Genomic DNA, 18784 nt, shown 5'->3' on the forward strand with positions numbered 1-18784 from the left:
ATCTTACTGAGGAATGGATTCATGTCATGAGAAGATGCAAATTTACTCAAAACTCTGGAGAACAATTTAACAAGGAGTGGTTTGTGCCTTCTATTATTAAAAACCTTTAAGGAAGGATCCAATCTAATAAATATTTAAATTTTATACTATTATATATTTTTAATAATATCATTTTTATGCATAAGTAAATATTTGCAATTATATTATTAGCTGATGGATCATCAAGATTGACAAGGAATTGAGATTTTCCTTAATTTGATGATGAATGAATCAAAAATTCCACTCTTATTGATGGACAAATTAGAAATAAGCCTATATGAGATGTGAATAAATTTCATTATTCTTATTATATATGTAATCTACTTATTACCTTCAATATGAAAAAAAAAAATTAGAAAATGTGAATATACTTTTTTTCTTATTTTTTAAAAAAAAATTGTGTTAAATTAAAATGTTATATGAATTATCACTTTTATGAAATATCATAGTTCTGTAATTTTGCAACTCGGTAAATCGATGGAACTGTTATCATGGAAGCAAATTTTGGTTTTGGACTTATTAAGAATGTGGCAATGATATTTAAAATAGACTTCAAAGAAATTTAAGATTTTATATGAAGTTATAAGGGAGAAGGATGAAAACCATCGTGCCCAGATGTAAAAAATTTGTTAAAAGAATTAATAAATATAACTATTTCTTTATTAGATAAAATTTATATAATTCACTAATCATATTTTTTTTATCCCATATTTTTCATAATATATTTGGCCTTGAATAAATATGTTTAAAATTGGTGCACCTTTTTAAAAATAAATTTTCATAACCAGCAAAAGCTATATAAGTTGAGCAGTAAATAGCTTTAATTTCAGAATTAATTATAGCAACTGAAAGCCAATTTTGTGGTACTTTATCTTCCATAACCTAAAATACACACTCGATGTATTTAATCTAAGGTTCACGGGCAGGGTTGCCATGTCTCCCCCCATCAGCAGGAGACTCTTGCAATTTTTTAGTTTACACGCAGACATCTCTCTCTTGCAAAACTACCGCAATTAAAATCTCCCGCAAAAATCTACCGCAATTTTTTTTTAAAAATATTTTAACATTTTTAATATATAAATAATGATTTTGAGAGACATTAATTGATTATTTTTATATATTTAATAAATTTTAAAAATTTATTCGAAAAACATGTCTAGTTTGTAAATTTCTTTCTATCCTGTTTTATTTTTATCCAATAATAAATCAACATCATTTCATTCATATAAGTCAGTACAGAGGAGTATATCAATATATATTTTTTCCAATAATATTAAGTAAAAATAGAATTTTAAATTATTTGATATTTAATCTCAATTTTTTACTTAATAAAAAATTGATTTATTTACATTAAAAAGAATGTTTCTAAAATTTATTTTTAAAAAAATATTATATATTCAAATTTTGATTGATTATGATTAATTGCTTTTTAGCAATGTATTTTAGTAATGCAGTTTAGCAATTCAGTATTTAGTCATACCAAGACCTGTGCGCCAACGAAATATTGGCGGCCGGCGCAATTTTTAAAAAATCTGATCGACGGCCGGCGGTGCGCCGATTTTTAGCCGCCGTCAATAAGATCGGCGTAAATCGGCGCATATATAAATTTTTATAAGATAAATTTTTTTAATTGCTTATTAATTTTTAAAAAAAACAAATAAATATACACTATTCTACAGATATCTCGGCATATTTTATAATATTCATTTAATAGAAAACTTATTATATCCAGAATCGATTTCGTAATTTAATTATCATGTATAAAAATTATTTTTTTAAAATTTTTGGGACATAATGATGATCTCCTTGAATTTAACATCAATCCAGCGATAGAGAAAACTCTTTCACTAGGTGTGCTAGTCGCCGGAATGCAAAGAATTTTTTTGGCGAGCCTAGAAAGATCGGGAAGTTTACTCTTCTTTTCTCTCCAAAAATTTAGAATGTCCATATCTTGTGAATGTCGTTTTCCAAGAAAACTGTGACATTCTTGTTCTAAGTCACCTAACTTGGAATCATAATTTATATTTGTTGAATGTTTATTTGCCAATTTTGTCAAATGAATTGAATTTAATAATTCATCTTCATCCTCATTAGCTATATTTACTACCTGATTATCATCATTCTCTATAAGTTTAAGATGTTTTATTATAAATTCTGAAGCTGAGCAATTTTGCTCTATTAAATACTTTGACACAATTGTCATTTTTTAAAATCTTGGATCTAAAAGAGAAGCCAATACCTAGATAATTTTAAACAAAAAATTAAAGAATATACTTATATAATATTACTTGCAGATTACAAACCGGAAATCGTAACGCAAGTTTTTCTTAGCACATTTTCCTTAAGTGATAATTTTAGAACTATCACTATCATTTACTATAAAATGTGTTTCAATTTCACTTCTAAAAAGTAACCAAGTTTAAAGTAGGCTCTTTTAGTACTGAAAGAAATTCGACAGTTTTTTTAAATTTTGAAAGAAATGCTAATAGTTCTTCTATCAGATCAGATTCATAATTTTATAGATTTGAGAAAGTGCTTCCCAATTCTTTTCAAAACATTATTAATTAAATTCTTATTTAATCCAGATATGCTTTCTAGCATAATTAATATACTATGCCAACGTGTTGGGATATTTAATTTTAAGGTTTTCATAAGCGTGGAATTATTGTTATTATTATCATTGGAATTGCCAATTTGAAACCGGGTATCAGGTTATGGATCAATGCTGTCAAGATCTAACATGTATGATGTTAAATCTATTGTAGGGGAGACCGGGGTTATATTGTCCATAAAAAATTGAGAGGCTGTGAAAAGGAGGAGAAATAATCTATCAAAATAATTTTGATGTTATTTTATTTTTTATATAATTATCTACGGTAGAAATTAATATCTAATAAAAAAATATTATATATTTTTTTAAATTTAAATTTTAAAAAAATGAAAATTTTTGAGTCATGAAAAAGAGACGGGGGATGTATTATCCTTTTGTGGGGCATGTTTTAGACTATCATTTTCTAAGCATTTTATTCATATAAAAATCATAACAAACATATAATATTAACATACAACACATTTATTACATATAAAAAATGGATTAAAATCACAACATGATCCATGTGCCCATAAATGACAATCCAATCTTCATTATGGTGGTGAGTTTGATAGTTTTTGTGGCACACTAAACAAAATTCTTTTTTGCCAGCATTCATATTTAAACTTTTTTTATTATTGGTTTTATTTTTTTTTCAGATTATTAGCCCTAGATCTGGCTATTTTTTTGTAAGGTAAAGAGGGGAGGGAGAGTCAATAGAACTATACCACTGTCAGAGCACAGCTCAATGACTTCAATAGATTGGTGAGATTTATGATTATCTAATATAAGCAAAACTTTTTTTTCTTGACTGGGCTTAGTGTATTTTATAAAATGATTTTAAAAATATATAAAATCTTCAGCCAGCATCCACCCAGAACCATTAGACACGCCAATGCATCCTACAGGGCCATCTCTTAAATAATGATCATAAAATTTTTTTCTGGGATATATAAACATAAGTGGAATAGAATTTCCTAGAGCATTGACAGCAATTGCCAAGGTCATAAGTGTACCACATTCTGATGTAGTAATTGCCACAACCTGTTTTTCGCCTTTCCTTGCAATAACTTTATTAGGCCGTTGAACTGTTGTTAATCCTATGAAAATATTAAAGATTTGCTATCATATATATTTTAATTAACCAGTTTCATCCATATTATATATATCACATGGTAGAAAGTTATTTTCCCTTGTGACAGTCAAATAATTATTAAAAAATAAATCAACCATTTTCATATTAAAATTGGTAGCCCTGGCTATACTTGTAGCCTCTGGTGTTCTCAAAGAAATAGTTGGATTTCTTTTAATAAATGCTCCAACCCAGTCTTCACCAGCTGATTGAGTTATTTCCCAAGATTTTGGTACTTGTAAACTATACCTCTTGGCCATTTGATAAGCTAAAACTCTAACCTAAATTTAAACATAAGACATTAAATTATTTATATATTAAGGCAATCTAATTAAAATCCTAATTCTTAAATTTTATTCTGAATTTATTTAATAATTAATATAATAAAATATATCATACATAATTAAACCTCTAATGTATAGGTAAGAACCAAAATATGTTTTAATACATGATATAATTTAATGCTAAATCAATGAATAAATCATTTTAAAATTAACATACATGGCAGCATCATTTTATTTTAAATATATATCATACACACATAATTAAATCTTTAATATATAGGTAAGATATGATTTAATGCATGATATAATATATATAATGCTACATTGAATAAATCATTTTAAAATTAATATTAATACATGGCAGCATCATTTTAAAATTAATATATATACATGGCAGCATCATTTTATACATAAATGGCAGCATCATTTTATTTACATATATATCATACATACTTAAATAAATATCATTCTAATGTATAAGTTAAATTCTTACTTTAAAGTATAAAATTAATAAAGATGTTTCATTAACATATAATGTAAATAATTTTAAAAAATTTTCTCAAGTTTATTATTATTTAACTAAAGAAATACCATGGCATAAATTTAAAGATTATAAAAAAAATCATTTTACAGAGATATATGATATAACAAAGGATTAAAATACTTGATTAGGGCATAATCCTGAAAATAATCTTGATTCTTTAATTAAATAATCTGTTAATTTAGCTTCTTGAATAGGAGAAAATACTGATCTGTGAAGATATCGCTCTTGAAAATCTTCATTTCTTTTGAACAATTTATTATACCTCTTAATGCTTAGTTTCTTAAATATATACTAATTTAAATATATAAATATACCTCCCATAACTTAAATTCGTTTTCATGGTTATAACTGTCAAAGGTATCTTATATTTCAGCATTTGAAGAATACTTGCCTTTAGATTATCATTATTTTCTTTGTTAGTTTTTCTAATATATGTTCGAACCATTTTACAAAATCAGAACCAATATTTTAATGAATGTATGTAAAAGGAAAAGACGCACCCCGCTAATACCTTCCCCAGGTCCACAGGATCATTTAAAAATTAAATTTAGAATATTAAATTAACATAATGATTGTCAATATTTTTATATATGATAAAATGGAGATTTTTTTATCATTTAGAATTTATATTAAGTCTGAACAACTTTTATAAAAAAAGTTATTCGTGAAAATGTAAAATTTAAAAAAGTTACTTTGGGTATGTTGAAACTTAAATTTGCATTTAAAATTTTTCATGAGCAATTTTGTCCGAAACAATTTTGGACCTACTTAAGCACCTTATTATAATACATATTTGGCTTAAATTTCAAATCTTAAACTTTATTAATTTTTAAATTATTTGAGAAGGAAATACCTACCCCGGGAACACACTATCCCCGGTCTCCCCTACTTAGGCATTTCCTTTGATATTCCTCGAATTTAAATTCAACCTCTGCAGTTTTATATCTTAGAGCAGTAATAATTTCTCTAATTCTTTTGCAAAAAATTTCCAGACTATTGATTTTTTATTATCCAAAGTAAGGATACTATAATTATTTAAATTATTAAAGTAGATGCATCCATTTTAAAAATATGCAAAATTATGGTAATTTTTGGAATTTTAGATTTTTGATTGATTGTTCCATAATGACGTAAATATAATTAAGATTTAAAAATAGTAGAAAATAAAAATTCATCAAAATCCTGATTGACATTAAAAAATTACAAGAGTGATGTTGACCAATTATTAGAATAAAAAGGTAGAAAAATTTTCTTAAAGGCGGCGTTTTCGGCGTAATCATAAAAGGTCGGCAGCCAGCCAACGGCCGGCCGGCGCACAGGTCTAGTCATCCCCATGATTGAAGAGATTATTTTATATACCAATTAAAATTATATGTAACTGACCAATATTAAAGTTCTACTAAAGAAGTTGATGTAACACAATTCAAGACATTATAAATCTTTATCTAGCTGGAATTTTTAAATCTAACCATCAAAATAAAATATAAATTTTTTATATTTCAAATATGTAAAATAAATTTATGTTTAGAACACATTAATGTTTTATTTAATAAATGTCTTGCATGTCAAATTTAACATATTTCAATGTTCTATATTTTTTTTATTTTTGAATTTATTAGTGTAATTTTTTTTATATTGAAGAATAAAGATCCATATTATGAATTATCCTGATTATATGCTAGATAACTTAATTTTTTAATTTAATATTTAAAATTTAAAAAAAGTAAATTTTTTTAGAAAATTTTGGCATAAATTATAAAATTCCTCATCATCTTTAATTTTAGCTTAAGAAATGAAAATAAATATTTTATCAAGTTTAAAGTTAGTTCTATCTTATATCCAAATATTAAATAAAAATAATGAATATAACTGGAGATATATACATTAGAAATCGAGGTCTATTAAACCCCACCCGAACTAACGTCATTTTTTCACCGGATATTGAAGTGTTTATTAAAAAAATTTGACCTCATAGGTGAGATCTTTTTCCTTGAATTTGCTGCTTCTGGGCATGAAAAGCCATATATTCGATTTGAATTCATAGATGTAGATTTGTAATGTATATAAATATGAAGGTATTTGTAATGATAAAGATGAAGGTATTTGTAATTTGGATAAAGATGAAGTTTCCGGATAGAATAGGAATGCTATTATCATTTGAATGAAATGATATTGGAATATTTGGTGAAATCGTATTATTATGTAAAGGTAAAGAAGAATCTGGAGTCTCTGAATAAATTGGTGATTTAATTGTAGTGGTAAGCGGAAAATAATTCCCCGGAAAAAAAATCCCTGAAAAAAATTCCCGGAAAAAAAATCCCCGGAAATTAATTCCCTGGAAAAAAAATCCACGGAAAATAAATTCCCGGAAATTAATTCCCCGGAAAAAAATCCCCAGGAAAAAAATCCCCAGGAAAAAAATCCCCAGGAAAATAATTCCCCGGAAAAAAAATACCCGGAAAATAATTCCCCGGAAAAAAATTCCCCAGAAAATAATTCCCAGGTAAATAATTCTCCGGAAAAAAAATCCCCGGAATAAAATTCCCCTGGAAAATAATTCCTCGGAAAAAATTTCCCCACTATACATTGAATTGCTAATGCATTGCTAAACTGCATTGCTAAAAAGCAATCAATCATAATTAATTATAAATCAATCAAAAATTTATTACGCATATTTTTTTAATGATAATTTTTTAAACTTTTTTTAAAATATATTTAAATCATTTTTTTATTATAAATGAAGAATACTGATTAAATGATATAGTATATAATTTTATTTTTATTTAATATTATTAATAAGAAATTTATTTTTCTAGCTTATTATAACAAATATACATTTTATTCAATTTTAAAAATTAACAAATATATATCCGTAAGAGGGCGTTATATGTTTTAATATGTATCATTTTAGGAAACCGGAATGATGATTGGATAGCACTTTTTTTATATTTGGGTATATATATACATATGAAAAACCTAAAAATTAAAAATTTTTTTTAGGTTTCTTTGATGTTTAATGAGTAGGTTTAGAATAGTAAAACAATGGAAATTTTTTAAAGTAAATATTGCTGGCGTTATTTATCAAAATCTCTTCATTTTTGTTTTATACGTGTATATTTACGTGCTAAGCATTATTCTAAAAAATATTTTGAAAATAATTTGATTTGACCGATTGCCGAGTTCAAAACCGACCACTTATTAAGATAAATTGAAAAATGTTGATTTTTGTTTTATGTATCTATAAATACGTATAAAACATAATTCCAAAAAATATTTTAAAAATATCGTGATTTGACCCGAAAACCGACCGAATGACCAAATACTGCATTGCTGGCGTTATCCATGGAAAAATCTTCATTTTTGTATTATACGCGTATATATATACGTGCTAAGCATTATCCTAAAAAATATTTTAAAAATATCGTGATTTGACCCGAAAACCGACCGAATGACCAAATACTGCATTGCTGGCGTTATCCATGGAAAAATCTTCATTTTTGTATTATACGCGTATATATATACGTGCTAAGCATTATCCTAAAAAATATTTTGAAAATAATTTGATTTGACTGATTGCCGAGCTCAAAACCCCACTTACTAAATATTCGATTGATAAAATTTACTAGTAATATGATTCGAAAAATGTTCATTTTTTGTTTTATATATCTATAATTACGAGTAAAACATATACGAGTCGGTTATCCGCCAAACCACGATATTTTTAAAATATTTTTTGGGATTATGTTTTATATGTATTTATAAATATATAAAACAAAAATGAACAATTTTCAAATTATATTACTAGTAAATTTGAATCTAGGAAAATAATTCCCCGGAAAAAAAATCCCGTGACCCGGATCTGCTCTGCAGTATTTAATTAAATAGAAATGTTTTTTAAAGTCAAATTTCTTCGAGGATTTGAGATTTTAAATAATAAAACGAAAGTTAAATAAATCTAGTTCACCTTTACACACTTTCATCAACTTTTAGGTATTTATTGAAAAATTATTTTTACACAAATTTTAATCATTTTTTTAGAAATATGATAAAAGGCTTTTCACAGTTTACTGACTCTTAAATAGCGCCCCTTTTTGTTTTTACAAGGATAAGCTATTAAATAATATAATTTTATAAATTTTGTGGCTAAATAGGAAATTAGCAATTCAATCTGATACCCTCTATTTGATAAAAATTATTTTACTGAAGTATTTACCTACTTTAAGAATTTAACTGACTGAATACAGAATCACTATAAAACTTGCAAAATTATATTTTTTACTGCCCAATTTTAATTAAATACTGCCAAAAGTAATGAAAAATGCTGACCACTTTAATCAAAATACATCCAGAGGTGATTATCAGCAGTGAGTATTATATTTTTCTAATCTAACAATTATTATTTTGCTTATGAATTTTTTTCAAAAGTTACAGAAAAGAAATAATTACAATTTTATTAAATGATATATAGAATAATAAATTATATTATTCAATAGAAACAATTCTAGAACTTATATGTTCTCCAATTGAAGAGAGAAAATTGGGCAAGTACCTTCTCTCTTCTAAATAATCAATGCATAAATTTTTTAAAATAGTTTGTTTCGTTGCATAAATACGATTTTTTTGGGGAGTGTATGTCCCAATATTCCATTGGCCGATTTTTCCCATATCAACCGCTATTTCCATCCTTATTTTTTCGAGTAGTTCCCATATCTTCGGTTTTTTGTTGCCTACAATATGCTTAAATCGGTTATTCCATCCTTCACATACATTGTTTGTTCGATTTTCCACAGCAATCGTAACATTGAACACATTCCATGTTTCTGGTGGGAACAATGGCTCTACTTGCCTTTGAGAGTTTTTCCCATGTCTCAATTCTCCATTCACATAATTTTTATCAAAATAAAACAATAATTCTTTGTTTTCATCCGATACAATGGTTTTTAAATACTCCATACCTCGTTTGACATCGTGTATAGGTAAGAATGCTAATCCATCGATCATAGCTGCAAATAAGCATAACATTGGATCATTCCGATATGATGATTCTAACCCCAATTCCTGAATCTTTCTATGAGTTGATTGAGTTAGATGATAAAAACATCCTTGGATGTTGATATCTCTACCTAAAAGTTGAAAAAATATAGATTAAAATTATTGTATAGGTTTTATTTAATATTTATGTCTTTATCAATTCTTATTAATTGTACTGTGTGACAAGAAAAATGGGAGAAAAAATAAATAAAAACAAGTTTTGGTGTAGAATTTGACATTGACTACGAATTCGTTTTCTAAGTTTTCCCTTCACGTCAAGTTTTAAAAATATTATCGTATAAAGGCAACTTTTCGAAATCTCAAAAATGGTAATACGGATATATTTTAAAAAGTATCAAATGAAAATCCCTGAAAATTGGTGATAGTGTTAGATTTATATTTCCTTATAAATTTATTAATTTTTATAATTTTTTATCGATTGCTTTTTGAGAAAAATGGTAAAGAATTTCGTTTTGGGGGGTCTTAAGTTTTCAATTTAAATTCCCGGCAAGAATCGTATAAATATGTTGGCGGACTACTGCTGGAGTATCTTTTTTGAAAATAAATCATCAACTTCATATTCGCGGAAATATATTTAGATTTACCATTAAATGTTTTTAAATTCGATAAATTTTATGTTATTGTTTAATTTGTTTTAAATTCAATAAATTTATTGTATATTACAAGTTAAATCCTATATAATAATGAAGGAGGGGGTGAGACAACGGACCGATAAAAGGTTTATTAAAAGTAAAATATGAGATAGGTTAGCTTAGCATAATATATTTATTTAAATATGAGAAATGTAACTATTTCATTTAAAATAAATTGTTTGGGAATCGAAAGCTACAATAAATATATTAAATGTAAGCTATATTAAAAAAGAATCTAGAAAAATAATTCCCCGGAAAAAAAATCTCCGTTTTTAAGATAATTAAAATTACAAAATTAAGAGAAAAAATTCCCTATAAATAAATCAACGAAATAATAATTCTCAAATAAAATATTTAAAAATTTTGATAAAATTAATTCTGAAGAATTATTAGGATTATGTTTTATACGTATTTATAGATATATAAAACGAAAATCAACATTTTTCAAATTATATTCCTAATAAATTTGGTCAATCGAATATTTAGTGAGTGGTCGGTTTTGAGCTCGGCAATCGGTCAAATCAAATTATTTTCAAAATATTTTTTAGAATAATGCTTAGCACGTAAATATACACGTATAAAGAGATTTTGATAAATAACGCCAGCAATATTTACTTTAAAAAATTTCCATTATTTTACTATTCTAAACCTACTCATTAAACATCAAAGAAACCTAAAAAAAATTTTTAATTTTTAGGTTTTTCATATGTATATATATACCCAAATATAAAAAAAGTGCTATCCAATCATCATTCCGGTTTCCTAAAATGATATATATTAAAACATATAACGCCCTCTTACGGATATATATTTGTTAATTTTTAAAATTTAATAAAATGTATATTTGTTTTAATAAGCTAGAAAAATAAATTTCTTATTAATAATATTAAATAAAAATAAAATTATATACTATATCATTTAATCAGTATTCTTCATTTATAATAAAAAAATGATTTAAATATATTTTAAAAAAAGTTTAAAAAATTATCATTAAAAAATTATACGTAATAAATTTTTGATTGATTTATAATTGATAATGATTGATTGCCTTTTAGCAATGCAGTTTAGCAATGCATTAGCAATTCAATGTATAGTGGAGAAATTTTTTCCGGGGAATTATTTTCCAGGGGAATTTTATTCCGGGGATTTTTTTTCCGGAGAATTATTTACCTGGGGAATTTTTTTCCGGGGAATTATTTTCCGGGTATTTTTTTTCCGGGGAATTATTTTCCTGGGGATTTTTTTCCGGGGATTTATTTTCCGGGGATTTTTTTTCCGGGGATTTATTTTCCGGGGAATTATTTTCCGGGATTCAATTGTAGTAGAGGTTATATCTCTTATTATTAAATATGAAGTTTGTGGTAATATGAGAAAAATCAGATGTTATATTAGAACATGAACCAAAATTTATAATGGATGAAGATACTTGTAATAAACATAAAGATGGATGATTTTTTTAGATGTAATTTATGTGGAACATGTTATGAATTAGAATGTCATTGGAGCATAAAGGAGAGTATGAAGAAGTTTCAAGAAAGGAAGATACTTTTGATAAATTTGTAGTTGTTATATTGAAAAATACAACTTTTACTGTTTTGGATTTTCACCAGCTATCTTAAGTTCTTTACAAGATTTATCATAAATTTTTCCTGCTCTACTTTTGTATTTTCTGTTTTTTTTTTACTATAAAATGCATGATAATATAAATAATATAGATTTTAATCTAAAATTAAAATTTATATTTAATAAAATAGCTATTAAGACTGTCTATATATTTTTTCTTTATATTTAATGATCAATTTCAGATAAATTCTGGATGTTATGTTTAAAAATATCTTAAGTAAAGATTCCACTCTAGCCCAAAATAATCCTTAAACATTTACATTAGATTATGTTTGTGAAACAAATATGGCTCATTTTAGTTGGGGAGGGGGCGGGTGGTATAATTATTTTTTAAACTTATACTTAGTTCTGGGTTAGAATAGTTAATTTCACTTTAACTTAAGAGAAATAATTAAAATGAATATGCAAGGAACTTCATTTTTTTATATTAAAATCGATCTTATCTTGTATAAATCATACATCATAGGCTTATTCCCCCCCCCCTCCTTAAAAATTTATCACTTTTTGTGAATATCATTTTAAGATAATAAAAAAGACCCCCCTTAGTCCTTTCCCACTCCCTGACCCCTAAAAATGTATGCATATATCTTAAACAATAATTTGAAAAAGAATGTAAAAATGAATATTTTTTTATAAAACTATTCATCATTATACATTTTTGGAAAAAAGCATTTAATCAAAACCGTTTAATTGTGTACCGTTTAAGTGCAAAAACTTTTAAATGCTAAAAAACCCCGCGATTTTGATAAAAATTACTATGGCATAATGTTAAATTACATTTATAATTGCGAATCGGTTAATTACGAAATATTGGTTAATTGCGAAATTTTTCAGGTCCCATATATGACAATAACGTTTCTTAATCAGATAAGTGAAAAAATAAAAAAATTTTATCGAAATAAATTATTCGTTAACTTTTTTTAATACAAAAATAGTAATTTTATTATATATCGCAAAATGTTAAGATAATAATTAACAAGCATAAAAATGATAAGAATTCATGAATTTTCACATTATATTGAAAAAAAAATTATATTTTCAGAAATAACCATAACATTGTTTATTAAATCTCAATGCTTATTTTTTAAAAGATATTAAGTATCTCAAATACTTTACCAATTTCATCCTAATGTTTGTTATAAATTAGATATATTATTAATGTTATAAATGTCATATACAAATCAATCATGCATGTATATACGAATTGCAATCATATACCAATTTATCATGTGATATATCTTAGTGAAAATACCAAAAATGTCAATCAATGAAGAATTCTGGACAATGTAAAGAAAAGATGGAACTCCTTTGTTCAAGATTATATGATTATTAATATATAGTCTTAAATAGAAATACGTATATGTGAATCTTATTCATTAAATGGACTTTTTTCGTCTGCGGGAAAATGGCTGATGTTAAATCGCCACCTCCAAGAAATAATGATATCTATCAATTCTACAAATACTTCTATCACTCACAATTTCATTTTCAAGCACACTAAATTCCTTAAATATTTACTTTGTGACTACATACATTTTTTATGACATGAAAAGCCTGACTTCTACTCTTCTGAATCAAAACTCTAGTAAATTCTTTCAAATGCATGGAAGATGTTTGGGAGAGTAATGAGACTCTTTTTTAATTGCTGAGGATTATACATAACCCATAATATATCTCTGTCAAGTTATTACTTTTATTCATTAATTTTTTTTATTTTTTTCTAGATTCAAAGAAATAAATTCTCTTCTTTATTTACTAATTTATCTCAATCAATTCATCATAACTTAATTCTTTCTTATCTTCTCCAATTCTTTACCTAAGCTACTACAAAGTTTAGCAAGTACCATTATAAATCATTTATTTATCTTTTATTTCAATTATTTATTTCCTTTAACAATTTATTTTTTCTATATATTAATCTTATTATCTTAATTTAAACAAAATAATATAAATCAACATTTAATATAATTACAACTTCTTTCTTAAACAAAATTTAACTTTAATCCTCTCTTAAAACTCAATTTCATGGATATTTTCTTATTCATCATTTCTCTTGTCTGCTTTTTGCTTTTTCAATTTTCCAAGTATCGTCTGCTTATTTTTTCCCCATTTTTTTTCTATTTCAAAATTCAAATTTATCTTACAATTTACTTTAAAATTTATATTATGTCAATTTTCAAAAATCTAACAATCTACTTCTACAACATTCCTGGCCTACTTTCAACAACTATACTTAGGAAACTCCTTGATCAATATGATATTAACATTATTTTAACACAAGAATCTGTTATTACCAATTATAAAAAAAAAGGAAAACAAAAAAGAGAAAACAAAAAAAATAAATAAATTACAAAAACTAATTCTTCTTCCTCTTTACTCCTTACGCCCCCCCACTCCCCTTTTTTCTAATACATATTCCTATCTTATCTTTTATAATAAATAAACATTATTTACAATGTGGATCCTGGCTTATCCACGAGTGGTACCCGTCATCCCACTCAAATTAAACGGGACCCTGACAGTAGGGTAAATTACTGTCAACTTTGTGGATCCTAGCTTATCCACGAGTGATACCTGTCATCCCACTCAAATTAAACAGGGCCCAGACAGTAGGGTAAATTTTCTGCCAAACAGTGAATGCAAATTCACTGCACTGGAGACGCCCTCTATGGGGTGGTGGGGTGCCCACTTAATTGTGGGACGTCTCCCCAGTGTATAATATGATATGATATGATATATTCTTAGTAAATAAAGGAATCGTATATTGGCGACGATCTCATCTCATTATGGAAGATAAACCAATTACTAGTGGTGAATTGAATACTAATGAAACGAATAATATTAATCAGGTAAATAATGTTATACAAATAAAATTTGAAAATTATGACAAACAAAGCAACTTTCAAGATTATATTGAATATATAGATGATGTGTTGGAGATAAGAGGTATATTAATAAATAATGAAACCAAGAAAAAAAATATTATTTGCTTATATGGGGATTAGTAATTTAGCAGAGATGAGGTCTTTTGTATATCCAAAAATTTTGAAAGAACTTAATTAAAAGGAGATAATTGGAGTGGGTAAAAAAGTATTTAAACCTATTTCAACTATTCAGCTAGAGAATTAAGTTTATTAGGATAGAAAGAGGGGATGGCGAAACATTTGCTGAGTTTGCAGACCGACTTTAAAAATTGGCACAAGAGTGTAAATTTGAATCTGACCTGGATGGGAGTTTGAGGATCAGATGGTGGCTGGAATCAAAATGGGTTCATTGGAGAAAGATATTCGCACCAGATTTCCAGAGTTTTAAATATGGCTTTGGCAATGGAAAGGGTTTTAGTTATTACAATAATAATAATTTTAAGTTTAGAGATAACAGTAAATTTAACAATAATGATATGTGTAAATACATTGAATGCTCAAAATGTGGAAGAACTCACCCCCCTTTTCAATGTTTTGCATCAAGGGTGAAATGTTATAATTGCCAAAAGGTAGGGCATTATGCTAAATATTGTAAGGGACTGAAGTTACATGCTATGCATCAAAATGACAATGACTCATCAGATTCAATTAATAATATTTCCCAAATTGGTAGAAATAGTGCGAAGATATCTGTGAGGATAATTGGAGTACCTATAGAATTTGACTATGATACGGGGGCACAGGTATCGGTGATAGGAAATAATATTGGGATGAAATTGGCCGACCCAAGCTTGGACCAACCAAACCTTTATCAGTATATGGTAACCAACCGCTGGATGTACTTGGCGAGACTATGATAAGGGTTCGTCTTGAAAAGATAAGCAGATCACTACCGATTGTGGTGACCCGTTCAAATGACAAACCATTATTTGGACTACCATGGATACTGTTTAATATGTTTATTCCACGACAAGTTACTATACGTAGTATCACAAGTAAAGAGGTTATGACAACCGATAAACAAATTTCTGGCATGACAAGAGAATTTTTCAGTGTTTTTGATGACAAGTAGGGACGGGTGAATGATATGGAAGTTAGCATACATCTAAGTGAGGCAGCAAGACCGAAATCAAGGCCAGATCGTAGAGTACCTTTTCCATTACGAAAAACAATTGAAATGGAACTCGGTAGATTGGTTAAATCGGGAATATTGAAGGAGATTGACCCAACAAAAAAACGTATGACATGGGCTACTCCAACAGTAAACGTACGCAAACAAATGGAGAAATCAGGATTTGTGCGGATTTTAAGGTGACATTAAACTCATATATTTTATACGATTATCATATTATACCAACGGTGGATGATCTTTTAACCAAATTAAAAGATGGGTTGAAATTTACGGTAATAGATTTGAAAGATGCATATTTACAATTACCAATAAAAGAGAGTTCAAAAGAATACATAACCATATCAACCCATATTGGTTATTTCCAATATCAATGTATGCCTTTCGGTCTTTCTAGTGGGCCGATCATTTTCCAAAGATATATGGATAATTTATTACAAGACTGCCAAATGACCGGAGTATATATTATCATAACAGGTAAAAATGATGTAGAACATTTGAATAACGTAAATGAAATTAAAACAGGTTGGTATGAAGGCAAAATGGGCCAAAATACGCTTTGTAAATGAATCAGTTTCCTTTCTAGGTTTTGTAATAGACAAAAATGGAATACACCCAGCGAAAGAAAAAATAGATGCTATTCGAAGGATATCAACTCCTAATAATATACATCAATTACGATCTTTTTTAGGACTTGTGAATTATCACGAGAGATTTTTGCCACATTTGCGTGGAATTGCCGCTCCATTGCATAAACTAACAAGCATTAAATGTTGCTGGGGTTGGTCGGACAGGGAACAAGAGGTATTTGATAAAATAAAACAGCTTTTGTCATCAAATAAAACGCTAATTCCATATTCGCAAAACTTGCCAATAATATTGGAATGTGACGCCTCCAACACTGGTTTTGGAGCTGTGTTGTGTCATTTAGTAAAAAAAAAAAGGTATTAGCAGACCTATCGCATTTGCCTCGCGAGCCTTATTGGAGTCAGAGAAAAATTATGCACCAAGAGAAAAAGAGGCACGAGCACTTTTGTTTGGAATGGAAAAATTTCATACTTTCATATTTGGTTGAAAATTTATATTGCGAACAGATCACAAATCTTTGGAAATATTATTTGGTGATAAACGGGAACTACCAAAAATATCCAATAGTCGATTAATGCGTTGGGCTTGGAAGATGTCCGCATAGGATTTTGATATTGAATATGTTCCAGGAAAAGAAAATAAAGTAGCTGATACTTTATCTAGGCTTCCAGTAGAAGGCATAGAATCAAATAACGATGAAAAACATGAGTTAAAAATCAGAGCTATAAATTTGCACGATATAAATATTAGTCAAGTTGAACTCCAAAAGGAGACAAGGAATGATAACTTGTTTAAAAAAGTAGTTAAAAGCATTGAACGTGGATGGGTGGATTTTGATGAGAAAAAAGATACGGAGTTATTCTGTTTTTATTATCGTAGAGAGGAATTGTCAGTAGATCATGATGTTATTGAATGGAATGGGAAGTTGGTAATTCCAACTCTTTTGAGGAAATCAATATGAACGATTATACACAGAGGACATCCATTAATAAATGCTATGAAATCAATTTTTAGAATGTATTGTTGGTGGCCTAATTGCGATAAAGACATTGAAAAATATGTTCGTCATTGTATGCCATGTCAAAGTAACCGGTCGAATATCAGGGAGGTTCCTTTATATTCATGGAACATATCTAATATGCCATGGGAACGAATTCATTTGGATTTCGCGGGACCTATTGATTCGTATTCTTGGTTAGTTGGAGTTGATGCACATACTAAATGGGTTGAGGTTGAGTTAATGAGAGAGACCACGTCCACGACAATGATCAGGTCTTTAAGGAAATGGTTCGCTCGGTTTGGAACACCTAGACAAATTGTATCAGATAATGGACCTCAATTTATTTCTGGAGAATTTCGAAAATTTTGTTTCGAGAAAAATATTAAATTGCATACAACACCGTACCATACAAAAACGAACGGTTTAGCGGAAAGAACAATACGAACCCTCAAGAGTCGATATTTTGCAACTAGGAAAGACATTAGGGAGCCTGAAAAAGCCATGGGAGAAGTTTTGATAGCATATAGAATAGGTGAACATCAATCAACTGGACGTTCACCAGCTAAGTTATAATTGGAGCGAAATTTAAAAACGGGATTAAATTGGTTACATCCAAATGTTAGGGATGAAATGGAACGATCGAATATACGACAAAAATCAGCACATGATGAACATAGTCAAATGAGGGAATTTGAGATTGCACAACCGGTATGAGTGCACAGGCGCGTAAGCAGGAATTTGGTCTGGGGGGGGATAATAAATTTTTTTAAGAAATATTATTGTTAATTAAAAATACTAAGCATAAATTTATTAGGATTAATAACTTTTCTAATACACAATTTTAAACTAATGTGAATTAAAAAAATTATATATATAAACCGGCATTGAAAAACTATAAAATAAATGTGAATTATAAAATATAAAGTGAATATAACCCACGATATGAATCACTTAAATGACCCAAAATTGAAATTTGAATTTTTTGAGCTTTTAAAATATATAAAGTATAAAAAATTTAAATGTTGGAAATATAAATTAATACACAAAAATTTCTTAGGAATAATTATATTTTGTATGTTTTGAGCTAATTTTTCAATTATCAATCCTTGCTTGGCGTAAAATGCCTATGAATATTCAAAAAATCCAAATCATTCAATCTAGTTTTAGAAGTTGTATTTCTTAGGTATGTTTTTCACAGACTTGCAGGCCGGCCCCCGAGCCGGACCGTATTTTAATTTTTTTAAATA

The 18784-nt window shown here is 27.4% G+C and overlaps 1 protein-coding gene across 1 annotated transcript; it reads right to left on the reverse strand.

Moving 5' to 3' along the window:
* Nucleotides 1–3197: 3197 nt before the first annotated feature.
* On the reverse strand, nucleotides 3198–5271 carry LOC135926569 (uncharacterized). Its single transcript, XM_065462492.1, has 4 exons — nucleotides 4904–5271; nucleotides 4710–4860; nucleotides 3775–4042; nucleotides 3198–3729 (listed from the first exon to the last, which is right to left on the reverse strand). The coding sequence occupies exons 1-4, from the start codon at nucleotides 5032–5034 to the stop codon at nucleotides 3470–3472; spliced, it is 810 nt and encodes a 269-aa protein (XP_065318564.1). The 5' UTR covers nucleotides 5035–5271; the 3' UTR covers nucleotides 3198–3469.
* Between the last annotated feature and the right edge of the window lie 13513 nt (nucleotides 5272–18784).

This window comes from Gordionus sp. m RMFG-2023, chromosome 3 (genome assembly GCF_954871325.1).
Source record: "Gordionus sp. m RMFG-2023 chromosome 3, tfGorSpeb1-WG-v2, whole genome shotgun sequence".
Classification (NCBI taxonomy): domain Eukaryota; kingdom Metazoa; phylum Nematomorpha; class Gordioida; order Chordodea; family Parachordodidae; genus Gordionus; species Gordionus sp. m RMFG-2023.